We start from the raw sequence: 26856 nt of genomic DNA, 5'->3' as shown, positions 1-26856 counted from the left end.
CACAACTATCCTGAACTTACTTTGTTGTAGGAAAGGACAGAAAGTCCTTAAAAGTGGTTCCAATAAAACGAGGTGAAGCAAATAATTATATGGAAAATGAAGGGCAGAAAACGGAGGGGGGGAGTGGTTCTACTCAGGTTTGTTTGCTTTTTGGTAGGTCTGATTTAATTCAAAGGAATATATTGGGTTTGTAAGCTAAAAAACTGTGAAGGCCGGAGTCTGCATGCATTTTCCCATGTCTCCTTTCCTCTTTTATTTATGGGAAATTTTACATGATATTGCAGTGGTCATTGTGGAGTCCTGAGGTTTGCCATCAAGTGCAGTTATATGGTACTTCTGCTTTAACAGAAAAGCACTGAAGCAATACCCTGAGTCAGCGCTCCTGGATCTGGGCAGGTTATATAAAGCTCTTGTGCTTGGATCAACCAAAAAAGCAAAACCAAAACAATGGGTCAGCTTTTGTGTACACAAGGCTGAGTTTGAGTGCCAAACTCACATTTAAATTCATAGCAGTTCTTTTCAAACCTAAAGCATTGATATGTAACGGTTTGGTATCCAAATTTCGGATTTGCTTTCAGTGCAGTGTATTTTGGGTCTTAACGACATACTAAGTGCAGTATGACCTGACTCTTTTTTAGTGCATGGTTCAAGCTGTCTCAGGAGCAAAAAGAGGATGGGAGCTTCCAGCTCTTCACCGTACCTTGTGATTCTTCTTGAGGAGAGATGTGGAGAACCATTGCAAGGTCTTTGCATTCTCTGATGTGGTGCAAGGGTCTTGTAGTGGTGGCCTGCAGTGGTGGGACTTTTGCTTTTTAGGAGGTGTCTTCAGTTTAGTCTTGATGCAGGAAAACACCGAAGCAGAGTTTCTAATACGGAGGGATGGTTTCCCATCATAGGTTCAATTTTCTTGCAAATAGCCACTACGAGTACCATGTAAAATCCTGTAGTGACCATTTTCTGTTTGGATTTTTCCTGCTTATTTGGATCTTTATTCTCCTTCTGTTGTGAACTGCCTTTCCTTGTCTTGTACACTGAAGATGATGTTGCAGCCTTCTCTTTCCCTCTCTTTCTCTCTCTCCCCTGCCCTTTTCCCATTTCCACTGTTCTTTTCTCCTTCTGTATGACCAGACTCAGACGCAGTTGGAGCATGCCCGAATACGGGAGCTCGAGCAGAGCCTGCTGTTTGAGAAGGCACAGGCTGAGAAACTCCTCAGAGAATTAGAGGACACCAGGGTAATCGACCCCCACTTGCCCTGCCTGCAGAACAGCGTGCTTGGCCCCTGCGTTGATGCTCATGATGCCTTGCTTTGGGTTCCTTTCCTTTGGGTGGTGTGGGGTTCATTGATTTTTGGCTTGGATTTAAGCTTCCCTGATTCTTTTGTTTGGGTTTTTATTTGCTCTCTCTCCTGGAAATAGTAGTACAATATAATTTCTAGCTTTTGCTTCTTATGTGGGGACTCGTTTCTCAGATTGAGTTTGCTTCTCTGCCCCATGCCACCATTTGACACATGAGCTCTTCACAATTCATTTCTCAATTAACATGCCCGAATAATATCTGCACCCTGCACAATTCATTCTGCCTCAAGACTGCCCCAGGCTGTAACAGGAAATAACGTTGCAATCAGCATTCCCTTTGTCCCCTCTCCAGTTGTGCAAGCTGCCATCTGAAATGGAAGATACTGGTAAGTGCAGGTGGACCAGCCCTGATCCTTGGCCATGCCTGCAACAGGACAGGCTGCCCAGATGAACAGCACACCTGATCCTAAAAGCAGCCACATGTGGAAAGGGCTTTATCATGCTGGTTGTCGTGGTTTAACCCCAGCCAAGACAGCCTGTCCACTCGCTCCCCCCCCCCTTCCTGCCCTCCCCTATTCTCGGAGGGACGGAGAGGAGAATCAGAAAGAATGCAACTCCCACAGGTTGAGATAAGAACAGTTTAGTAACTAAGGTATAACACAAATCACTACTGCTACCGCCAATAATAGTAATGATAAAGGAAATAACAAGGGAAGAGAATACAACACCTCATCACCAGGCGACCGATAACTCACCCCCCCCAGCCCGACCAAGCACCGACCGATACCTCCTCCAACCCTGCAGTCCACCCTAGCCCTTCTGGGTAACTCTCCAGTTACATCCCGGGCATGACGTGCTGTGGTATGGAATACTTCTTTGGTCAGTTTGGGTCAGGTGTCCTGTCTCGGCTTCCCTCCTCCCTGGCAGAGCATGAGGCTCACAAAGGCCTTGGCCAAACCAAAACATCATTTTTATCAGCTCTGTTCCCAGCCTGAAAGCCAAAACACAGCACTGCACCAGCTACCAAGAATGAGAAAAAAATGACTGCTGCTGCTACACCCAGGACACTGGTGTGGTCTGGGAAGCAGCAAACTTGTTACAGTGAGCTTGATTCTCAGCAGTAGATTTTAGAGCTGTGGAAAATGCAAACATGAGGTCCTCCAGAAGGGCTAAATGGTTTGAATCCCCCTGTGCCCATCTAAAATAAAACCCCCACAGCCTCCTGGGCTGATGGTTAGTGGGGGGAAATGGCAGTTGAAGTGAAACGGAATTGATTACTTGTGTTTTAACTTGGTTTCCTTGTTTTTTCTGCTGCCTTCTGATATTTCATCTGATCAAATCTCTCCTTCTCCATCCATAGCTGCAGCACCCTGAACTCCCTGTGACAAACAGGTAGTTCAGCCCTGTTAGGCTACATTCAGACTGTAAGCCATCAATCCATAGCCCTTATGCTCAGTGTTAACCATCGCCAGATTTATTGTCTTGCATTCTCTAGCCTTCTACATTATTTTTTTCTTTGCTAATGAACTCTAACAAGTACTCTTGTCTAAAAAAAACCTTTTCCTTTTACACCAGGGTAAACAAATTATGATGCAGAAGAGACATCTTAGGTTGAGGATTGCTGAGCAATAAAGGAAATGTGATACGCTTAATGTTGGGTTTGATGCTTGTGATATTCCTGCATGTGCAGTCACATCTCCTCTGTGCATCATCTGTCAAGATGCCCTTTCAGGACATTGTTTTTCATAAAGCACTGCTGCTCTCTAGTGAATTCCAAGGGTTGTTTCCAAAATGTGTGTTTTTCTGTGGAAAACAAGAGCTCATATTAGAAAAAAAGACAAACTGCAATTGGCACAAAGGGATAACTGAGTTATCGGAGATGGTTACCCTGGTGCAAAACTCAGGCTGGAGGGTGCTGGGTAGTCTTTTCCTCTGTATCTGAATTTTGACTAATGTACTTTGGATTTACTTCCACTGGAGCACACTTACTGAAAGGAAGGATGCATCAATGGAAGGTGAGGACTGACTGTGTCTTCTCTATCATGTTGCAGTTAACCACGGTGGCAGAGAAGTCCAGGATCCTGCAGCTGGAGGAGGAGCTGAGCCTCAGGCGCAGCGAGGTGGATGAGCTTCGGCAGTGCCTCAGGAACTCTCAACAAGCAGACACCCCAGAGCATAACCTTGGCTTGCAGTCAGAGGCTCTTCGTCTACGAGATCAACTGCTGTCTGCCAACAAGGAGCATCAGAAGGAGAGCAGCCAGCTAAAGGAGAAGTATGAGAAGATGTTAAAGAAGTACCAGCAGGAGATGGAGAAGCTGAAATCTGTCAATGAGAAGTACTCACAGGAAATCGTTGACCTAAAGCATAAAGTTCAGCAAGCCACTAATGAGAACATGGGGCTTATGGACAACTGGAAGTCCAAGTTGGACACATTAGCTTCAGACCACCAGAAGTCTCTGGAGGACCTGAAAGCCACACTGAACACAGGCCCTGACACCCAGCACAAGGAGATCGTGGAACTGAAGGCAGTGGTGGAGAGCATAAAGATGGAGCACCAGCTTGAGTTGGAGAACCTTAAAGCAAAGCATGACATTGAGACAGCTGTTCATATAAAGGAGAAAGAGAGTCTCAAACTGAAGTTGCAAGAGGCTGTGGATGAAATGGAAAAAAGCAACAGCAACTGGAAAATGCAACTGGAAACAAAAAACAGTCAGCACCTTCTTGAGCTCCAGGATGTGAAGGACAAGTGTCGAGATGCTGAACTGAGGGTGCTTGAACTGGAGAAACTTCATGGTGAATATACGGATCAGACAGAAGCAATAGCTTTCTTAAAAGAGCAGATTTCTTTGGCTGAGAAGAAGATGTTGGACTATGAAACGTTACAGAAAACAGAAGCCCAGAGCAAACAGGAGATCCACAGATTGCAGGAGAAAGTGCTTGTTTTAGAGAACAAGCTGCAGTCCATGGAGGCCCTGCATCCTTCTCAGCATGCAAATGTATGACTTCTGGGTCATTTTGCTTGTTTATCATCAGTTTCATTTTCTGCAACCCCACAGGAACAAATTGTAAATTGAGGTTTTTGCTCATTTTTTATTCAAAATTCAAACACAAACAAGGGTCCAGCCTAGATGCATGAGTAGCCATCTCCCCCTCCTCACTCTAATGCAAAGTGAGCCACATGTCCCTTAGTTCCCCACACTGGTGCCATCCTGACCCCTGCTAGCAGGTCCACTATAATCCTCAAAGCCAGCATTTCCCTGTGTCTCCCATGTGGTGTAAAATCTACCCATGGCCTCTGCTGCGTTGCTGGCACACACTTCTCACCCAACCCTATCTGCTCATCCCCCTAACCAAGGCTCTCAAATCATGCTCCACGTCCTGAGCAAGCTACATGCTCTCTCTATCTTAGCGTAGGCAATGGCTCTTCGTTCACCCTCCCCTCCACCTATCTCCCTAAGGGCCATTGCTCAATGATACATTAAGGCTACTACATGGAAGACAACAGCAGTATTGCAGAAATGATGCTTTTTCAGGTCAGAACAGTGCTTGCTTAGGATGAGAGCCCATCCCTCACAACCACAATAACCCTTTTCCACTGCTGGAGCAGCCGTGTGCCTCTAAGCCCAGATGTGGCCCACTTGTACTTCTCTTAAACAACTGTGCCACTGTACTGGTTTTCCAGAGTGGGAAGACACCTTCAGCACGGAGATGCAGTGCAGAAAAATCACTATCAATGGAAGGTAAAAACATTCACATACTTTGAGGCATTAAAGCCTCAGAAAACCACATAACGTAGCACTGGAGGGTTAATCTTAGGAAGGGTTACTAAAGGTATCACAGTATCACAGTATGTTAGAGATTGGAAGGGACCTCAAAAGATCATCTAGTCCAATCCCCCTGCCGGGGCAGGAACACCTAGATAAGGTTACACAGGAACGTGTCCAGGCGGGTTTTGAATGTCTCCAGAGAAGGAGACTCCACAACCTCCCTGGGCAGCCTGTTCCAGTGTTCTGTCACCCTCACTGAGAAGAAGTTTCTTCTCAAGTTTAAGTGGAACCTCTTGTGTTCCAGTTTGTACCCATTGCCCCTTGTCCTATCATTGTTTGCCACTGAGAAGAGCCTGGCTCCATCCTCGTGACACTCCCCCTTTATATATTTATATACACTAATAAGGTCACCCCTCAATCTCCTCTCCAAACTATAGAGACCCAGCTCCCTCAGTCTTTCCTCATAAGGGAGATGCTCCACTCCCTTAATCATCTTAGTTGCCCTGCGCTGGACTCTCTCCAGCAGGTCCCTGTCCTTCTTAAACTGAGGGGCCCAGAACTGGACACAATATTCCAGATGAGGTCTCACCAGGGCAGAGTAGAGGGGAAGGAGGACCTCTCTCGACCTACTAACCACCCCCCTTCTAATACACCCCAGGATGCCATTGGCCTTCTTGGCCACAAGGGCACATCACTCAGACCCCCAGGTCCCTCTCCCCTACACTGCTCTCTAACAGGTCGTTCCCCAACCTATACTGGAACCTGGGGTTGTTCCTGCCCAGATGCAGGACTCTACACTTTCCCTTGTTATATTTCATCAAGTTATTCCCTGCCCAACTCTCCAGCCTGTCCAGGTCCCTCTGGATGGCAGCACAGCCTTCTGGCGTGTCGGCCACTCCTCCCAGCTTAGTGTCATCAGCAAACTTGCTGATAGTACACTCAATTCCCTCATCTAAATCATTGATGAATATATTAAATAATACTGGTCCCAGTACCGACCCTTGAGGCACTCCACTAGATACAGGCCTCCAACTAGACTCCGCCCCATAGACTACAACTCTCTGGCTTCTCTCCTTCAGCCAGTTCACAGTCCACCTCACTACCCGATCATCCAGACCACACTTCCTCAATTTAGCTGCAAGGATGCTGTGGGAGACCGTGTCAAACGCTTTGCTGAAGTCAAGGTAGACCACATCCACCGCTCTGCCATCATCCATCCACCGTGTTATTTCCTCATAAAAGGCTACGAGATTGGTCAAGCACGACTTCCCCTTGGTGAAGCCATGTTGACTGCCCCTCATAACCCTCTTATCCTTGATATGCCTTAAGATGGCACCAAGGATAAGGTGTTCCATCACTTTCCCAGGAATGGAGGTGAGGCTAACCGGTCTATAGTTACCCGGGTCCTCCTTCTTGCCCTTTTTGAAGACGGGAGTGACATTTGCTTTCCTCCAGTCCTCAGGCACCTCTCCCGTTTCCCAAGACTTGGTAAAGATGATGGAGAGCGGTCTAGCAATGACCTCAGCCAGTTCCCTCAGCACCCGCGGGTGCATCCCATCTGGACCCATGGATTTATGGATGTCCAGATTGCTCAACTGGTCTCTAACCCATTCCTCATCGACTAAGGCAGACCGCTCCGTTGACCTGACTTCATCTGAGGTCTCAGCGGTACAGGGCTCTTCAGGACTGCCTCCGGCAGAGTAGACAGAGACAAAGAAGGCATTCAGTAACTCTGCCATCTCTGTATCTTCTGTCACCAGGGCACCCGTCCCGTTCATCAGCGGGCCTACATTGCCTCTGGTGTTAGTTTTATCTGCCATGTATTTGAAAAAGCTCTTTCTGCTGTCCTTGACCCCTCTCGCCAGCTTTAATTCCAAGGAGGCCTTAGTCATCCTAGCTGCTTTCCTACATCCTCTAGCAGCAGCCTTATATTCCTCCCAAGTGGCCAGCCCCTCCTTCCATGACCTGTAAACTCTCCTCTTCCACTTGAACATACCCAGCAATTCCCTATTTAGCCACGCAGGTCTCCTGGCCCTCTTCCTTGACTTCCTACGTGTCGGGATGCTCTGATCTTGAGCTTAGAAAAAGCAGTCCTTGAATGCCAACCAACTATCTTGGGCCCCTTTCCCTTCAAGCAGCCTAGCCCACGGGATTCCCCCTAGCAATTGCTTGAAAAGGCCAAAGGAACCCTAAAGGATCCTCCTGGACTGCGGCTGGGTTGCCGAGCAGTCCTTCCAGCAAACATCAGGGAAGTTAAAATCCCCCACAACGACCACGGCCTGTGACTGTGAGGCCGCTCTCAGCTGCCTGTAGAAGGCCTCGTCAACTTCCTCACCCTGATCCGGTGGCCTGTAACAGACCCCCACAACAGTATCGCCCCTGCCAGCCTGCCCCTTAATTCTCACCCACAGTCTCTCAACTCGCTCATCATCTGTCCCTGGACAGAACTCAGTGCATTGTAGCTGCTCTCGCACATAAAGAGCAACCCCACCACTCCGCCTGGCTGGCCTGTCTTTCCTGAAAAGGACATAGCCCTTCATGACTATATTCCAGTCATGTGAGCTGTCCCACCACGTCTCTGTTGTAGGTAGTTAGGGTCTGGCGATCGGAAGATGTCGCGCTGTACGGAAAGATAAGACCCCCCTCCGAGTAGCCAATAGGGCCTAGCCTAGGTCGTAAGCAGACGGACGTGACGTTGTAAACCCAGGCTCTATAACGCCGTGTTACTCGCCAATAAACGCCATTTGCCATCCACCACATTGGTGTCCGTGAGCTGATGGCCTGAGCGGCCTGGGGTTGGTCGCCCTGCCGTTCCTGAACCAGGTCGCCATGCCAACGAAGGCAACAAGTGGTGCTGAAACCTGGGAATCGTCTGGACAGGTGAACGGCGGCCAGAGCAGCTGGACCAGCCCGGCGGGGAGGACGCCCCCGGCCCAACAGGGAGGACGGAGGCCCTTGTGAAGGTCATATCTCAGTTACATAAGCAGTGGGGTATTGATTGTAAGCCCAAAGATTTTACTCTCGCAGTTGCAAGTCTTTTACAAACTGGGGTCATTGACCAGCCAGTGGATATTCTCCACCCTGAGCTGTGGGATAAATGCACTGAAGTGTTAGCCGAGGAGACGATGTCCTCGGGTTGTGGGAAATACCTTAAGTCGTGGGGGAAAGTCATACAGACCCTGTGCAAGGCCATGCAAGAGCAGGAGACCTGGAAGGCAGCAAAGAACTGTTCGTGGGCTACCCCGAAATTGGGAGTCGGGGCAGCTACACAAACTCTGCACCCCCCAGACGGTGATGGCTCTACTGAGCCTAAAGATATGCAGAAAGGCGACACGCCTCCCCAGTCCCTGAATCCCGACCCGCCTACGGAGGGACAGGAACGAGCAAAATCCTTTTGGGGTGGGTTGGTCGAGGAGCCCAGGGGCGCCGCGGAGAAGGAGTCCGAGGCAATTGGGGTTAGCCCGCCGCCCTGTGCGCCCCAAAATGGCGCCGAGCGGAGAGAAGGAGGGCGGGGCGAAGATGTCCCCGGCGGGAACAGGGGGGAAGTGCTAGAACTGACAAGAGCGCGTAAAGGGGGGGGGGAGGAGAATGAGAGGGAGAACCGAAAGGGGGAGGGACGCGCGAGCAAGGGGCGGACAGCCAATCAGAGGGCGGGGCGAACCAGGAGGGCGGGGAGAGCCCAGAGGGAGGGAACGGCCCGCCCACAAGAAAAGTGGGCGGGCCGGAGCCCGACGAAAAGGGGCGGGAAACCTGAGGTAACCGGTCAGTCGGCTTCCGACTCTGAGTCAGACACTGCCTGGGGCGAGTGGCTCGCAATCGATTCACACTCAGAGGAGGAGGAAACGGAGGTAAACAAAGTCAAGAGCCAAAGCATTCCCGTCCGGACTAAAGAGGAACGGCGAGGGGAAGAAGTCCCTCTGACGGACTGGAAGGAAATAAAGATTGCGTGTGCCGACTGGGCCCCATCAGTCAAACTAGCATTCCCGGTGGGTGACAGGCGGGGGACAGAGGGTGCGCTCGCCAATAAACCCTAAGGATGTACAAGCAATTGTTAAGGCAATTGCAGATAAAGGGCTTAATTCTGCCATGGTCTCCACGCTCATAGATGGTGTTTTCGGAAGAGACGATATGCTCCCGTTCGATATAAAACAGGAATGGAGATGGGGATGGGAACAACGATAGAGGCTAGCCCTTACAGGGTGACCTCCAGAATAAAACTAATGAAAATTGTGAGTTTATTGAAAGCCCTCGTAACTCGTACGCCCTGGTGACAAGAGAGCACGACAAGTCTCTAACCATTGCGTCTGTACCCAGGAGCTCCACACCAGCGGACCCCGAGCAACAGCGAAATAGCCCCCAAGGGAGGGGGCTACGATGCCTTTGTCTGATTTTGATTTTGGGGTTTGTTACTATAGGGCAAGTAGAATGATCGTGCTGGTATTACTCTTTGGACCCTGTATATTGAATCGCCTTGTGTCATTTGTGAAGAGCCGGCTAGAACAGGTTAACATCATGCTTGTAGAAAGCCACCAACTACTTTAAGAATGTATCTACTCAGTATTACCCCCACTTATCCCAACTTGCCCCAACTTACAACCCGTTACCTTAATTACCCCTCACTAACCACTTACCCGAAGTCATTAACCACTAACCTGAAGTGCCTCATGCTGTAACATTTTTTATATGTATATGTGTACCCTTTTCTACTTTTCTACTTTTTTACTTTTTATATTAGCCTATTTAATTAAACATAGGGAGGGGGGAAATGTAGGTAGTTAGGGTCTGGCGGTCGGAAGATGTCGCGCTGTGCGGAAAGATAAGACCCCCCTCGGAGTAGCCAATAGGGCCTAGCCAAGGTCCTAAGCAGACTGACGTGACGTTGTAAACCCAGTCTCTATAACGCCGTGTTACTCGCCAATAAACGCCATTTGCCATCCACCACATTGGTGTCCGTGAGCTGATGGCCCGAGCGGCCTGGGATTGGTCGCCCCCGTTCCTGAACCAGGTCGCCACGCCAACGAAGGCAACACTCAGGCAATACAAACTGCTAGTATCTCACCCTTTAGCTTCTGTTGAATTGTTTTGGGGAGTTTTAGGGGTAATTTTGTTTGGGATTTTGTTTGTTTGTAGTGTGGGTGCATCCTTAAAAGCCCGCCCTCCCAGCCTGCTATTTTATCCACCCCAGATGTTATAAGATAAAATGTGTGCTATCATTTGTTAGTGTAATAAATGGCTCCAAGAATGAGCTCAGCATCTCACTGTCTCTAGCAGGACTGCTCAGTTTACATTGGGAATTGTTTGCATGCATTAGTAGGGGTCCAGGAAAAGACCAGATAATGAATGACAAGAAGAAGAAATAATTTTGCTGTTAAGTTCAGTAACATGTGCTTGGCTTGGCAGATGGCTTCTTTCAGTAATGGAGATGTCAGCTAACAATGTTTGGTGCTTGAATGCATACACCATAATTTTGGATTAAGCTGAGTTGCCTCAAATACCCTGAGTAAATCTTTGCTCTTGTCCTCTATGGATCGGTACAGGTTTAGTTGTCTTTATTACTCTGTGCTTTTATGAAAGACTTTTATTTGAGAATGGCTTTTAGGCAGATGGGATCCAGCAAAGGCTGTTCAAGTGAGGGAGGACATGTGTTCTGTTATTGCTCAGTGGATGGAGCACAAGGTTGCAGGGGTCCCTTCCAGGTCTGCAAGGCTGCTCTGCATTGTGCTCATTCCCTGCTAGTGGTTTTATTTAACTTCACTCAAGTCCATTATAGCTTGAAGACATTTTTGCTTTTCAGTGAGTTTGTTCTGAGACCCTTTTTGGCGCTAGCGGTTGCAAAAAGTGACTTGGCTTTCCATTAGAAGAAATAGATAGTATTTGCTTTTGGCACTTTCTAACTCAGATTTTCTCCCAGAGATGCACAAATTTCATTAAAGAGATAAAACCCCTACTCAACTATTGTAGAACTCGATCTCTTGAAGTCTGGCAAGTGAATGTGGAACAGTTAACCTTTGCTTTAGTAAGAATGGAGCTTCCCAAAGTAAGATAATTGCTGGAGTGCTGCTGTTAATGTGAGGCTGGCTTGTTGCCTTTCTCCAGGGAAAGAAGGGATGGAAACAGAGTGATGGAGCAGTTGAGCATTTTCTGCCTGGGAGGAATCTCTGCTGTGTTGTGTTGTTTGTTTTTTTTTTCTGAAGAAAATGTATTTTACATGCTTTGGGGAGGCTTTCTCAGCAGGTGAACTCATTCCACCCTAGATGTGATTGCTTTCTTAAGGTGGGAAGGAAGTGGCTGTTCTCTACCGTAAGTAGCCTGTGGTGGAGCAAATGGTGTTATTACCATGGGTGGACTTTGTATCAGGCTCAGGACGGGACGCTGTAATTCTAGGCTTTCCTCTTACTCCACATCCCTAGGACATTATTTTCTCAATGGTGCCTGAAAGATAAAATGTGCAGAAAGGTCTTGCATCAGCAGTGCTGTCAGACATCCCTGTGCAATGCTGACTCAGGCTGTGGGGATGCAAAAAGATGAGTGGTTTGATTAAAAGAAACTATAAAATTTCCTGTAACTTCACATAGGAAAGGCTGTCCTGTAATTCCTGGCTGCATCTTTCTGCCTCTACCCTAAAAGCTTCTCTTTCTTCATCCTAAGAGCCTGTTCTGGTGTTCAGAGATGACATGGTGAGTATCTGATGGGATGAAACTGCTGATGGCCACCTGAAGTAAGTTGTATTTACAGACAAACTTGACCACAAGCCAGATCTTCACTTTACCACCAGCTTGCTGAATGCTGTTACTGGCTATCAGATGGGACACAGGAAGTGGCATGCATTTCTACATGTATGCACATTAACTCCTTGTATGTATAGATCATTATTTCATGTGATCTGTAATGGCTGGACCCACACCTGCTGGAAAAAATACCCTCTGTAAATCAAGTCTCATACAGTAATCTGCCATTGGTACTTGGAAGAGCAAGAGTGGTAGGAAAACGCAGTTTCTACCTGTCTCAGCTTGTGTGGAAATGGGCTTCCATTGTCTGGGTGGATGAGTGTATGTGAGAAATACCTCCTTTTCCACAAAGGGAAAGGATGGCTGTTGCACTTTACACACTGGATACAGGCTGCAGCTACAAGAGCAAGCAGCACTTGTCCAATAAAGGTGAGCTTTAATTTCTTGTTAGTATCATCCAGTAATAGTGTTGAGTAAGCTTATGTGCTGCACATTGAAAGCAGATGAAGGTCTAAGGAGTAAAGAAGGGTGACCTGTCTGCCCTTTCCTCCTGTCCTTTTCCTTTGTCCTCCCACATGCAAGCAGGAGGAGAGTTTCACTGCTGACTCCTGGACCATGCATGTCATGATGGGGAGCAGTCTATGTTGGCCTGAATGACACATTGCATTGCCTGCAAGCCCTGGGTTGAGGACAGCTCTTAAAAGGTTCTTGCTGGGAGCAAGAGACTGTTGTGGGGTGAGCAGGGAGGACATAAGGAAAAGAGCAAACGCAGGCTGGAGGGAGTCTGACTTGCAGCAGCCGCATTGAGATATGGCCTGGTGCTAATTTGGTAAATTGTTTCAGTGATACATTAGCAACTTTGATGAAGGCAGTGTCTGGAAGGATCAGCATCACTGTCTGTCCGTTGCTGGGATATTGGTCTGGATCCAGTTTTGTCATTTTGATGAGAAAACTAAGTAAATCATGATGCCAGTGATACTGTAATTAGCAGGGAAGGCATGTGGATGTCCTTCAATGAGTGTGTATTGCTTTTCTGGCTCACCAGTTGGAATACAAACCTGTTAAATGTTCCTGGCTACATTTTGTTGTGAAGGTCAAGGTCAAGAGTGTCACTTCAGATGAGATTGGGATGATGATCTTGAGCCAAAGGTGTGAGAAAGGCATCCGGTTGCTGAGGCAGAGCACTTCAGTCTGAACCTGAACTGTCCAGGAGCTCTGAGGCTGCTTGAATCTGGCTGGAGAAGGTGGATCACTATGAGCTTGTTAGAAGTTAATCATAAGTGATTTACCTGAAACAGAGAAACTGTGGTAGGGGTTGGAACTGAATGAGCTTTAAGGTCCCTTCCAACCCAAACCAGTGTGGGATTGTATGAAAAAGGCAGGTTGTCCTATGCAGTTTCTTTGCTTTACTCTGAGCACTTAGCAAGTTGCAGGTGTGATTGTGGCTCAGATTAATGCACCAGGCTGAGACACACAGACACGTTTTCCATGTCTCAGGCTGGCACTGATGCTAATGTCAGGCTGAGATGCTCATAAGATGGAAATCCTCTGGTCTCCAGTGTGATGCTGCTGAGTCTTGTTAGTGCAGCAGGAGCCATCCGCCTGAGCTGTCTTTCATACTCAGATTGTGGAGCATGGTGTCAAAACTAGGCATGGGCAGAAGGGGTGGCTGTGTACTACCAGGCATTGTGCTATGTATCCGTGCACCATTCTGTGCACGGATACAACCTGCCAGCTGGCTTCTCCCAAAACACAGTATTGACTTTAGCAGCATTAGAGGATTATCAAGGCTGAATAAACCTGCATGTCTAAGTTGGATGAATTTTCTAGGCTCTCCAGAAAAGTTTCTGTGTGGCTGCCAAAAGATGGGGAGCTCAACAAGAGGGTCGAGTGCTGGCATGTGAGTGTGACAGCCTGATACTGGCTTCTGACTGTACTGCCAGCCCTAGCAGGCTGTTGAAGAGCAGATGTGTCCTTTCTGGCTTTGGGAGAAGGTAATGCTGTATGGTGAGGGTGTATTATGTAGAAAAGATGGTAGTAATTAATGCTTGAAAGACAAAATAAACCACATTGCTCTGGAGGCAGAGGATTGCATGGCTGTCTGGGGGAGTGTTAAAGCTGATCTGTGCTTAGCATCCTTGCTGATGTATGGCTTTTGAGTAGGAACATGACCTGCTCTCTTACTGTGCAGATTTAGTGTTGGTCTGATTAGGTGATGTGTGTATTAAATTAATAGGGCTAGTTCTTTTCTCTGCTGTTTGGAAACAGCCTTCTCAAAATAGTAATATCTATGGGGATGTAGCTGAGTGGTCTTGTTGGTTTTGTGGATGGAGGAGTGTGGCTCTCGTAGATGCCCCAGAACAGCATGGTAGGAGTCCTGCTGATAGGGAGAGCTCCTCAGATTTTAAAGGTGTTTATGTGAGGGTGTGTGGGGTTGGGATCCTGTGGCTTGGTGAAGGAATTGTGGCTCAATGTCTGTAATGAAAACTCAACAAAAGAAACTGGAAGGAGCTTACCTGCAATGGTAAGTTCCTATGAATGAAGTTAAGATCAATTACACTTCTATTGAATTCAGCTTGCAGCTAAAGAAATGTATTAGAAAGGCAGTAAATCATTGCATTAATATTAAGAGACTAAATCTGTATAAACTCAAAAGGGGGATTGCTGTTTGCCTATGAGAGTGATCAAGAATTTCACTGGAACTGCTGAAATCTGTCACTTGCCAAGAATCTGTCACTGAAATGGAATCGTCTTTTCCACCTGGACACAGTGTAGGACCAGAAAGCTTTTCTTGTGATGCTTTCCCTCCTTCCTATAGCAAAGAGAACAACATCAACAAAGCTTTTCCCATAAGCAGCCCTTTGAATCCCTAGTGAGAGAAATCACCACAGACTAACTGGAGCTGCGTGCTGCAGTGCAGCCTCCAGGGCTGGAGGTAGGACCCAGACATGAAAGCTGTGTTTTCTGGCCCATTCAGGTGCAGTTATGTTTAGGCTGGGAAAGCTTGCTCCCTTGCATTAGCAATTTTCAGAATGTTTAAGGATTTGGAATTGGTAAGTTTGTAACATCACTGCCCTGGAATACACATCACTGGAGGTTTCTGTGCTGTTTTCTGTAGAACTTAACTCTGATACCTGTTTCTGTAAAATTTAATATTAAGGAAACTAATAACTGGAAGTCATTCAAGATAAAGCTGCAAATATAATTTTAACTCATTTTTAAAGCTTTCTTCCTTGAACCTAGGTTTTAGCAGAGATAGGCCAAAAAAGCTTTAAATCATATCTGGCGTACTTACAAGTATGAACCTTTGGAAGCACACTTGTACTTTTCCATCTTTCTCTTCCCAGCATAAGTACCTAAGTAGGAGCTTCTAGTGTAAACGTAGAGGCAGCTGCTGCTGAGTGCCTTGTGCTCTCACAGCAGTGATCAGAACACAGCTTCATATATTCCTGTCTTACACTCTCCCAGAGTTTACTCAGCACACTGAAAGCTTTACATGTACATACAGGAGTAAAAGGTGTGATTTATTCTTATTTCTCCATGAAGGGGAAAAAAAATGGTGCTAGCAGAAGCCTGCAGTGAGATGAGACCCTTCCCCATTAGTGCTGTGAATTGACAGAGGATGTGTAGGTAAAACCAGGGGCGTTCTGTATGAAACACTTCTATTTTGAGAGGTTTGCTGAAAGGGCTGCCACTGTGTCCTAGCAAACCTTGTGTGGGGATAAGCTGAAGAGTGAGAAGTGCTTTCCTTGCTTAGCTTGTCCCTTTTGATGTCCTGTCCCAGTATTGGTCACAACTGCCAGCTGAAAAAGCACAGGCCTGAAACAGTGCAGCACGTGGTTCTTTACAGAAGGCAGGTATAAGCTGTGCTTGGAGGGCTTTAAACTCCTTGATGGCCTCACAAGTAGCTCTGTGCAATTGGACTATGCACCTTGAAATCTGTTTTCATTATATTTGTTCTGACATCCTCTGGGCAGGCAGATCCAAAAGGGGGTGTTTGTCAACTTGCTTGTAGTTATTGGAGAGACATCTTCAGTGCTAGAATGTTGCCTTCGTTGGCGTGGCGACCTGGTTCAGGAACGGCACGGCGACCAATCCCAGGCAGCTGGGGCCATCAGCTCACGGACACCAGTGTGGTGGATGGCAAATGGTGTTTATTGGCGAGTAACACGGCGTTACAGAGCCTGGGTTTACAACAGACTAACAGACGGGTCTTTCCTTGCGTCTCATCAAAGTGCACAGCAACTAGTGCATGGCAGTTATGTTGGGTTTCTCTGCTTAAGCACCACAAGTGAAAACACAGAGATAGCTACTACTCTAAGTGGCAGGAAAAGAGAATAATCCAACCACTTGCAGACAGGAAGCAGTATCACAGCAAAACCAAGAGATTAGCTGAGGACTGAGGTTATATGTTGCTTAGTAATGTTGCTTAGTAATGCTGTTCTGTAAGGCTTGAGTGAGTTGGATGCTTGACCACTTCTGACTTGGTGCATTTCCTGTATTACAGGTATTTTCAGTGTCCTCCCAAGTTTGGCCTCTTTGCTCCCATCCACAAGGTGATCCGGATCGGTTTCCCATCAACCAGCCCTGCCAAGGCAAAGAAGAGCCAACGAATGGCCATGGGACTGTCTGCCTTAACCCACAGCCCCAGCAGCTCCTCCATCAGCTCTGTCAGCACTGTGGCATCATCTGTTGGTGGCAGGCCCAGCCGCAGCGGGCTGGTAAGTGGCTCTTTCTGCAGACCATACAGCCTCGATCCACTTCTTCTGTGACCCAGCTCTACAAAGTAGGAAGCTTGGGGTTCTGTTTCAGCAGCTGCAGTGGGGCAGCTGCTCTTTTACCAGCAATGAGATGGAGAGTGGAGTGTGGGGTACTGTTGCCCACCTTACAAATAGGACTCCCTTCATGGACACAAGTTGTAACAGACACAGAGCAAGTGGGATCATTGCAAATAGCAGTTCAGGCTCTGTGATGGGAGGAATCTCAGCTCCACTGTCAAGGCAGGTTTTGTATAAGATCCCTGCAGACAAATGCCATTGCTTCTTGTCCAACATGGTCGTGTAGCAGTGTATTGCTCTATCAAACAGCCGTGCAAAGGCTCCTGCAACGGCTGTGTCTTGCTCTGGAAGGGTGACACTGTCTTGGATCACATGCCTTGTAGTTTGGCAAGTACTCAAGCAGGCAAATACCAGAGTAGGAGGCAGTATTAAGAGCTGACTGCGGTAGTGTGTGCTGCATAGCACCTGCAGTCATTTTGGCTGGGGACAAGGGTGCAGTATCTGTTACTGTGAGTGGATCTGAGTAGCACACAGCAGTCTACAGCTGAGAGCAGTCTACACAGCTGAACTCGCTGTTTGAGACTGCACCAGTGTAGGCCATCAATAAAATGTACTTAAGAAGGCAGATGCTCCAATAATACCTTTTCCTGATGCACTTCCACCCCATGTCCTGCCCTCTTCTGCAGTGCAGAAGAGCTACTGAGCTTGTAAGCAATGCCCAGATGTTTTGCAGACATAACCTGACCTGTAGGGTCCAGAGCTGGAACTGCAGCTTTGTACAGTGTAATAAAGGATCTGTAGGTGAGCTACATTCCAGATTTAACAGGAGCCTCAAGCTATTCCAGCCTGAGAAGGACATAGGTTTACCCCTGTCTCTTTTTAACTTGTTTTCCAGCTGACAGAGACCTCTTCTCGATATGCCCGAAAAATCTCTGGCACCACAGCTCTCCAGGAGACACTGAAGGAGAAGCAGCAGCACATTGAACAGCTCCTGGCAGAGCGTGACCTGGAGCGGGCTGAGGTTGCCAAAGCCACCAGCCACATCTGCGAGGTGGAGAAAGAGATTGCCATCATGAAGGCCCAACACGAGCAGGTAGGGGGTGATACGCTTTATCACTGGCACTCAAATATCTGGCATCCTCTGAAAGTTTTAGGTAACATTATGGCTGTATAGCTTCCTGATATGAAACCTGGGCTTTTAATTTCTGCTTCTTAAGTGGTGACAGCTTCCCACGTGGTGAATTGAGCTGAGGCTTATTCTGTGCTCCTGCCAGCGTCGCATGGGCTCTGTCTGCCCAAGCCAGGAGCAGAAAAGGGCTGTGCCAGAAGAAAGACAGCAGATATTGATCCACCAGACACAAACTACATTTGAATTCTGAAATGCAAGTAGAGGGCAAACTTGTTGCCCTTAGTCACCCAATCTGGTTGTGGCTGTGACTGCATTGCAGTGTTCCCTTGACGTTATCAAACACTGCTGAGAGCATCAGCTCAGTTATATGCCACTGCTTTCCTACCAGAGAGGAGGTCTTTATCACATTAATAAAGTCAAAAGACCTATAAGGAAAATGGGCTGATCATGTGAGGGGGTTTTTGCACAAACTTTTGTACAAATGATACTTTATGCACTTAAATGCTTAGAGGAGCTGTATTTGTTCTATTTGTCAAGATGTGGCTATTCAATGATTGCTGTCATGCCTCCCTGTCAGAAATGCAGGAGAGACTGGCAAATCAACCTCAACTGACATCATCTTCATGTCTAATATTTTCCAGTAGTGAGCAGTAACAAATGAACTAATACAACCCTGAAATGTCTCTCTTGCTTCATGACAAGGGCTGAATTGCACTGGTAACCTCAGGATGGATTTTTCACAACTATTGAGTCTTCAAGCTCTTAACTCTTAATTTAGAGCTGGATTCTCCAAAGGGTTCAAGTCAGAGAGGCACTGATGCATGGATCAAATTTACAGCTGCTGAAGATTGCTCAATTTTTTCCATTTTGATCCCTACATAATGGGCTCTTTGAAAAATCTGCCTTCCTACCATAGCATCCTCTGAAACAGATCATCAAAACCTTCTCTTCTCTTGTTCTGACCCTTTCTTAACCAACTCTGTGCTTAAAATTTGTAACTTATGTCTCGGGCTCTGTGGAGAGTTTTATTGATACATGGCTTGGAGAGCGGGGGCATGAAGAGCAGGTACGACTTGTGGGCCAGTAACAAAAGCAAGGTGTAAGCAATAGCCAGGCAACCAATCATAGGCAAGGTCGTTGTGTCTTTGTGCCGGCTGAAAAGTCCCTAATTACAATAACAAGGTGTAAAAAGAGGCTCTAAATTGCTGAAGTTAACCACAAAAGGGGCGGCGCTGACGGTTAGCAATTAACCAATGATGAGCTCATTATAGACGCTATATAACCTGTAACCTAACGCTCAATAAACGAGCCCAGTTGCATTATAGGATGGACTTGTCTCCCGTCGTTTTTCCACAGGGCTCTCTTTTTGCTGCAGTACGTCACGGAGGTAGAAGGAAACCTCCAGCGAGCACGAACTCTGGTGGGTGTGATGCAGAAGGAGAAGATTGAACTGTTGAACCAGCTGGAAGAGGAGAAGAGGTAAAACAGGAGTGAATGGGTATGAAGTCATGGGGGAGATGAGGCTCCTGCCCAAAAGCATCATTCACTGGATCTAAGGAGAAGAAAGTGACTGGGAAAGTCATCTTTGGATGTCTTTCAGTACTTCAGATATGTGTTTTCATCCTTCCTGGCCACTGCGGTCTACACTGTGTGTGGGGAAGGGTTGTACTGTGTCAGATAGTGGGAGGTTTAGAACGGTTCTGCTGCAGTTGCACATCTGATGTGAATCTTGTGTAGGATTGTGCTTCCAGTACTGTAGCTGCCCCCATTTTCTGACGAACTGCTGCTAATGACAACCAAACAGTGAAGTATTTCCCATTAGTCTTGTACAGCCCTATGTCGTTTAGCTCTTAGAGAAAACTCAAAGCTGTATTATCTCGTGGGGTTGGAGTGAGCTAACTTTTTTGTGTCTCAGGTTGCTTGGATATGATCAGCTAAACCTAATACCCCACTATTACAAAGCAATTTAAAGGCAGAAAGCAAACAGCCAGGGCAGCTCATACTTGGGTATGAGTTTCATGATTTAACATGGTTTCCTGCCAAATGCATGGAGAAGCAGCACTATTTGCCTGAAGGAACGAAGGGCTCTGGTAGTATCAGTTACTCTGAGATTTAAAACCGTGACCAAACTCGGCCATGTCACTGTGAAATGGAGTTGCTCACTACAGGTGGGATTAATTAATGGCAAGGCTTTGGACAGTGACAAAGCCTTGGCTAAGGATACAGCATAAGGTAACAGTACTGGATAATAAAGAGAACTGTGCAGTTCGGGCTGTCCCAGACCCCTAACCTTTCTGTACAATCTGGATTTACTAAGGACCACTTCTTTCCCCTCCATTTGGGATATGCAGATCTTAAGGACATTCCTTCTGAGGAAGGGAAGTCAAATTGGAATACAGACTTACTGTAGTGTGATTGATCACCTCCCCACATCCCAGAGGCCCCATCCCTATATACATGAAGATGCATACATTTTCTCTCTGGGTAAGAGTAAAGATCTGCTTGTCATTCTTGCAGTCCAATTGCTGTCTATATATAATTAAACTCTTCAGTGGGAATAGAAATACATTTCTGTGTATTAAGTAACTGAAACCAGTGTTGAGTTCAATTGAATAATGCTCCTCCTGAGGATCCATTGTTCTTCTGTGCATAAGTCTTCATGTTCTCTTGCTAGGTAGCTCACTTTCCCAGCTCTAGGAGGCCCTTTAACCCAAGACAGCTGACTCCTTTCCTAAATATCAACAGATGCCTCCTCTAATTACAGGAGGTTTACACAAGGAAGCTTGTTTATGAAGTTAGATATGTACTCTCACAGTAATTTTCATCTGTAACGGGATATGAATCCTTACATCTGGCTACCAGCTCAACATCCTTATTATTGCCTACTTTTTAATCAGTGAAGAGAACAAAGAGGGCTGAGGTTAGAAGAAAACTGAATTATTTTGTATCATTACTGGACTTTCTCTTCAGACTTTACAAGAGAGTCTTAGTCATGTCTCTGTGTGTTCATGTAGGTTTATGTGTGTTTAGTCATGACTGGCCTGTACAAGCTCTGGTGAAGGCTTTTCTGCCAGGGCAGCTCCCCATTTCCATGCTTTGGAAATGTTAGGTATTGCCCACCCTCTACCAAGGAGGCAGAGGCTGATTCCCTTGGAATAATTTGTATGGACCTGTGCAATTGGCACAGGAATGGGTCAGTGCTCGGCTGCAGGATAACAACGTCCGTGTAAACCAGTGAAACCTGGTTGTGGTTTTCATGTTTTCAGGATCCTAGTGTCAGTGAATAGCAGTTGTGCCTGCTGAGAGGGGGTGCAGCAGAAGCAGCACATCTGTGAGTGTGTACCTTACAAGGCAAATGTTTGCTATGTGGAAAACTTATTACTGTTTAGCTCCATGGGTCTTGCTGTTTAGCTGCTTCTAAGCTGTTTGTGTACAAAGATTGTCTATTTCCCTCTTCTCTCAGGCTTCTGATGTGTAGGGGAGGCCCATGTGCAGTGGCTGCTTAGAAAGAGGTTGCTGATCTAGGTGTTACTGATTTCTCTTTTGTGTTCTCTCCCCTCCTCAGGAAAGTGGAGGACCTGCAGTTCCGTGTGGAAGAAGAATCCATTACAAAGGGGGATCTGGAGGTAATTCCTAACACCTTGACACCCCTTGAATGTGGGGTCAGAACCTCAAATTGTACGTGGGGACTCGCTTGATTGACTTCTGCCACCTTTTGCTAACTCCAAACAATATTTTATCTTTACTGATGGCTTTGGATGTGCTGTGAACACCGTGGTATAAACTGTGAAGATTGTTCTTTGGTATGTTGCCAATGACTAATAATGCTGCAAGCTGCCTAGAATTAATCACGTGCAGCCAACTTGGCTTTAAGTGTCACCAGGAGTTGCCAAGCCATGTTAATTCTGACTGTATCTGAACGCATTTCAACATACGTTTTTCCACTGTAGAAATGAACTGACTGCTTAGTCACTGTCCCTGTCAGATGTTATTCTATTCCAGCTGAAGTGCTGTGTATGATTTGACCTGTGGTATCCCTGTGTGGAGTCCTCTGCCCATAAGTGTGAGGTTTGACACTAGGATACCCATTCATTTGAAGGGTATGCTTGGAGTGATGCTGTGGCAGTGAACATTGTGCAATCTGGAAGTGATGTTGGGAATTTGCCCTTGAGTAGGAGGCTTTACTGTGGGGGAGAAATGGAAAAGATACTTCTGTGAAAGCAAGGCTTTGCTCTGTACGTGCAAATCAAAGGACTTTAGCTAGAGTGCTAGGTTAGTAACAGCCAGAAATGTCGGGGGACCTGTTCCTGTGCTTCTCCGTAGGGCATATCAGTAAAAGCCCAGGAAAATGGGAAAACTAGGCAATAGAATATGTTGCTATGGCTTTGACCGTTGTGGCATAAGCCTCTCCTCTTTATCTAAAAGCAGAATAATGTGTTTGGCAAGGTATAAATAAGCAGTGTACTGATGGCATACCTTTGTTAGTGGAGGGATGGTTTCCCACGATAGGTTCAATTTTCTTGCACACAGCCACTACGAGTACCATGTAAAATCCTGTAATGACCATTTTCTGTTTGGATTTTTCCTGCTTATTTGGATCTTTATTCTCCTTCTGTTGTGAACTGCCTTTCCTTGTCTTGTACACTGAAGATGATGTTGCAGCCTTCTCTTTCCCTCTCTTTCTCTCTCTCCCCTGCCCTTTTCCCATTTCCACTGTTCTTTTCTCCTTCTGTATGACCAGACTCAGACGCAGTTGGAGCATGCAATGGCTCTTCTTTCACCCTCCCCTCCACCTATCTCCCTAAGGGCCATTGCTCAATGATACATTAAGGCTACTACATGGAAGACAACAGCAGTATTGCAGAAATGATGCTTTTTCAGCTCAGAACAGTGCTTGCTTAGGATGAGAGCCCATCCCTCACAACCACAATAACCCTATTCCTCTGCTGGAGTAGCCGTGTGCCTCTAAGCCCAGATGTGGCCCACTTGTACTTCTCTTAAACAACTGTGCCACTGTACTGGTTTTCCAGAGTGGGAAGACACCTTCAGCATGGAGATGCAGTGCAGAAAAATCACTATCAATGGAAGGTAAAAACATTCACATACTTTGAGGCATTAAAGCCTCAGAAAACCATATAAGGTAGCACCTGAGGCTTAATCTTAGGAAGGGTTACTAAAGGTGATGATAAACAAGCAAAATGACCCAGAAGTCATACATTTGCATGCTGAGAAGGATGCAGGGCCTCCATGGACTGCAGCTTGTTCTCTAAAACAAGCACTTTCTCCTGCAATCTGTGGATCTCCTGTTTGCTCTGGGCTTCTGTTTTCTGTAACGTTTCATAGTCCAACATCTTCTTCTCAGCCAAAGAAATCTGCTCTTTTAAGAAAGCTATTGCTTCTGTCTGATCCGTATATTCACCATGAAGTTTCTCCAGTTCAAGCACCCTCAGTTCAGCATCTCGACACTTGTCCTTCACATCCTGGAGCTCAAGAAGGTGCTGACTGTTTTTTGTTTCCAGTTGCATTTTCCAGTTGCTGTTGCTTTTTTCCATTTCATCCACAGCCTCTTGCAACTTCAGTTTGAGACTCTCTTTCTCCTTTATATGAACAGCTGTCTCAATGTCATGCTTTGCTTTAAGGTTCTCCAACTCAAGCTGGTGCTCCATCTTTATACTCTCCACCACTGCCTTCAGTTCCACAATCTCCTTGTGCTGGGTGTCAGGGCCTGTGTTCAGTGTGGCTTTCAGGTCCTCCAGAGACTTCTGGTGGTCTGAAGCTAACGTGTCCAACTTGGACTTCCAGTTGTCCATAAGCCCCATGTTCTCATTAGTGGCTTGCTGAACTTTATGCTTTAGGTCAACGATTTCCTGTGAGTACTTCTCATTGACAGATTTCAGCTTCTCGATCTCCTGCTGGTACTTCTTTAACATCTTCTCATACTTCTCCTTTAGCTGGCTGCTCTCCTTCTGATGCTCCTTGTTGGCAGACAGCAGTTGATCTCGTAGACGAAGAGCCTCTGACTGCAAGCCAAGGTTATGCTCTGGGGTGTCTGCTTGGTGAGAGCTCCTGCTCTTTTAAGAAAGGTATCACAGTATCACAGTATGTTAGAGATTGGAAGGGGCCTCAAAAGATCATCTAGTCCAATCCCCCTGCCGGAGCAGGAACACCTAGATAAGGTTCCACAGGAACGTGTCCAGGCGGGTTTTGAATGTCTCCAGAGAAGGAGACTCCACAACCTCCCTGGGCAGCCTGTTCCAGTGTTCCGTCACCCTCACTGAGAAGTTTCTTCTCAAGTTTAAGTGGAACCTCTTGTGTTCCAGTTTGTACCCATTGCCCCTTGTCCTATCATTGTTTGCCACTGAGAAGAGCCTGGCTCCATCCTCGTGACACTCCCCCTTTATATATTTATATGCACTAATAAGGTCACCCCTCAATCTCCTCCAAACTATAGAGACCCAGCTCCCTCAGTCTTTCCTCATAAGGGAGATGCTCCACTCCCTTAATCATCTTAGTTGCCCTGCACTGGACTCTCTCCAGCAGGTCCCTGTTTTTCTTGAACTGAGGGGCCCAGAACTGGACACAATATTCCAGATGAGGTCTCACCTCATCTGTAGGTGAGCTGAGTAGAGGGGAAGGAGGACCTCTCTCGACCTACTAACCACCCCCCTTCTAATACACCCCAGGATGCCATTGGCCTCTTGGCCACAAGGGCACATCCACTAGGACCCCCAGGTCCCTCTCCCCTACACTGCTCTCTAACAGGTGGTTCCCCAACCTATACTGGAACCTGGGGTTGTTCCTGCCCAGATGCAGGACTCTACACTTTCCCTTGTTATATTTCATCAAGTTATTCCCCGCCCAACTCTCCAGCCTGTCCAGGTCTCGCTGAATGGCAGCACAGCCTTCTGGCGTGTCGGCCACTCCTCCCAGCTTAGTGTCATCAGCAAACTTGCTGATAGTACACTCAATTCCCTCATCTAAATCATTGATGAATATATTAAATAATACTGGTCCCAGTACCGACCCTTGAGGCACTCCACTAGATACAGGCCTCCAACTAGACTCCGCCCCATAGACTACAACTCTCTGGCTTCTCTCCTTCAGCCAGTTCACAGTCCACCTCACTACCCGATCATCCAGACCACACTTCCTCAATTTAGCTGTGAGGATGCTGTGGGAGACTGTGTCAAACACTTTGCTGAAGTCAAGGTAGACCACATCCACCGCTCTGCCATCATCCATCCACCGTGTTATTTCCTCATAAAAGGCTATGAGATTGGTCAAGCATGACTTCCCCTTGGTGAAGCCGTGTTGACTGCCCCTCATAACACTCTTATCCTTGATATGCCTTAAGGTGGCACCAAGGATAAGGTGTTCCATCACTTTCCCAGGGATGGAGGTGAGGCTGATTGGTCTATAGTTACCCGGGTCCTCCTTCTTGCCCTTTTTGAAGACGGGAGTGACATTTGCTTTCCTCCAGTCTTCAGGCACCTCTCCTGTTTCCTAAGACTTGGTAAAGATGGTGGAGAGTGTCTGATGGTCTGGAGATGTCGGGAATCGCGATGCCTGTGAGCTATCCCCTCTGATTTTCCTAATCTCAGTTGAACCTCGCAGCCACTGAAGCGTGCCGACTGCGGCTCTAGCTGGGCTAGTTCCGATCAGCTGACTGAATCATATATTATAGGCAATATTGACCTGGGAATGAATGTTAAAAGCTGGAGGCTTGTTTCAGAGCCCTTTAGATAAATGAGAGGGCTCTGGGGGATATTGATACCAGATTAGAACCAGGGAGTGTTGCAATAATGATTTCAACTATGTGTTGGTTTAGAATCAGGAAAATGTGGGAAGAAATGCATGGGTGCATGAGTGTCACAGGGCAAATTCTATTGTTAAATGTCTTTTAATGTAACTGCAGTGTTAACTATGTAAGTATTTCAAACATGTCTTGTGATGGTCTTTCCTAGACCTTCAAGCGGGAATTGCAGCTGCACTTCCAAAGAGCAGTTACATAGCTTTTCCATACTAAAAGTACATCAGGAGGCATATTTCCCCTTTGGATGTACTCCTGCTCCTGTTGCATGTATCCTGGAGCCCAGTCAAGCTCTTGGGGACTGACCTCAGGGCTTCCGGTGGTGGTGGCCACATCAACTGCTTCATCTGGGGCACGTGCTGAGGTCCCACTGAAAGCTGCTGGATGTCAAGAGGCTTCAGGGGCTGAATTGTGGCCTCTGCAATGGGAAGTTTGGCTGTGAGCTCTGCAGGCTCTGACTTTTCATTGCAGTATAGACAAAAGAGGATGGGGGAAGGGCAGCATCTCCTGTATGGACCAACATTTGCTTTTTATTGTTTTTATCAATGTATTAATTCTCCAATAATTATTAATATTTTGGTACTGTGTTCGTAAGTTTTGGCACAGTTAGATTGTTCAGAAGTTGAGGAGCTTGTTGACTGGGTCTCAAGCTGAATGCTAAAGAGCACTTGCACTGTGATTAACCACAGGAGACTGGTAGTGGAAGGAAAGCGGCTCTTGCATTGCTCTGCACAGACTCTGAGCGTGTGAAAGCTGGAAGCAGAGCTTGTGGGGAAAGCCCACAAGCTTTCTGTCTACCCTCCTGGGTGAATCTCACTGTTGTGCTCACCTGCATGTCGTTTGGGGCAATCTCAGGTGATACCATTTAGCTTTTTCAGTACTATCCAGAGTGACTCCTCAAAAGCCTTTTTCCCCTCTCAGAAAGATGTAAAAGATGGTTATTTAAGTACTGGATACATTTTGCTTTGAGTGAGGCTTTGTAGTTAACTTTGCTTTGAATCTTTGAATAAAGGGCTCTTTACATCTCATATTTTACTTTTATTTCAGATGATTGCAACTAATGATATTTCAGAAGAAAAAGATGAAGCAGACTATGGAAGGTATGAAATTTTATTGCTTTTTATCCTGGAACACTGTTCTAGTGACTCATGTGCCTTCCCTTTCTCTAACTCTGTTGTAGGGAAGGCTGTGTGGATGTGGCTTAGGAAGCTGGGTTCATCTCTCAGATTTTGTTGCACAGCATTTGTTGTTTGGTAACAAAGTGCTCTAAGTTCCTTTCCTTGTTTATTAATGTTTTATTCCTCCTACCCCTGTGGTTGCTTTCTTAAACCTATCTGGTACGGCTTCA

The 26856-nt window shown here is 46.7% G+C and overlaps 2 protein-coding genes across 2 annotated transcripts in view; both read left to right on the top strand.

The window, feature by feature from the left end:
* Nucleotides 1-26856, top strand: part of LOC133213325 (CAP-Gly domain-containing linker protein 2-like) — a 106039-nt gene that overhangs the window by 71080 nt on the left and 8103 nt on the right. Inside the window, 4 exon segments of the mRNA XM_061355488.1 lie at nt 1129-1233; nt 3348-4292; nt 26556-26584; nt 26586-26608. Of these exon segments, the coding sequence (XP_061211472.1) occupies nt 1129-1233; nt 3348-4292; nt 26556-26584; nt 26586-26608 (1102 nt within the window).
* LOC133213301 (CAP-Gly domain-containing linker protein 2-like) lies at nt 14263-22520 on the top strand. The gene is made up of 6 exons (XM_061355447.1): nt 14263-14315; nt 16299-16512; nt 17465-17662; nt 19074-19177; nt 21264-21324; nt 22440-22520. The coding sequence occupies exons 1-6, from the start codon at nt 14263-14265 to the stop codon at nt 22518-22520; spliced, it is 711 nt and encodes a 236-aa protein (XP_061211431.1).

This window comes from Neopsephotus bourkii, unplaced genomic scaffold (genome assembly GCF_033783945.1).
Source record: "Neopsephotus bourkii isolate Nb327-2 ecotype Australia unplaced genomic scaffold, CSIRO-AGI_Nbou_v1 NB_804, whole genome shotgun sequence".
Lineage (NCBI taxonomy): Eukaryota > Metazoa > Chordata > Aves > Psittaciformes > Psittacidae > Neopsephotus > Neopsephotus bourkii.
Note: the sequence above shows the minus strand (reverse complement) of the source record. Positions and strands in the feature narration are given on the sequence as shown.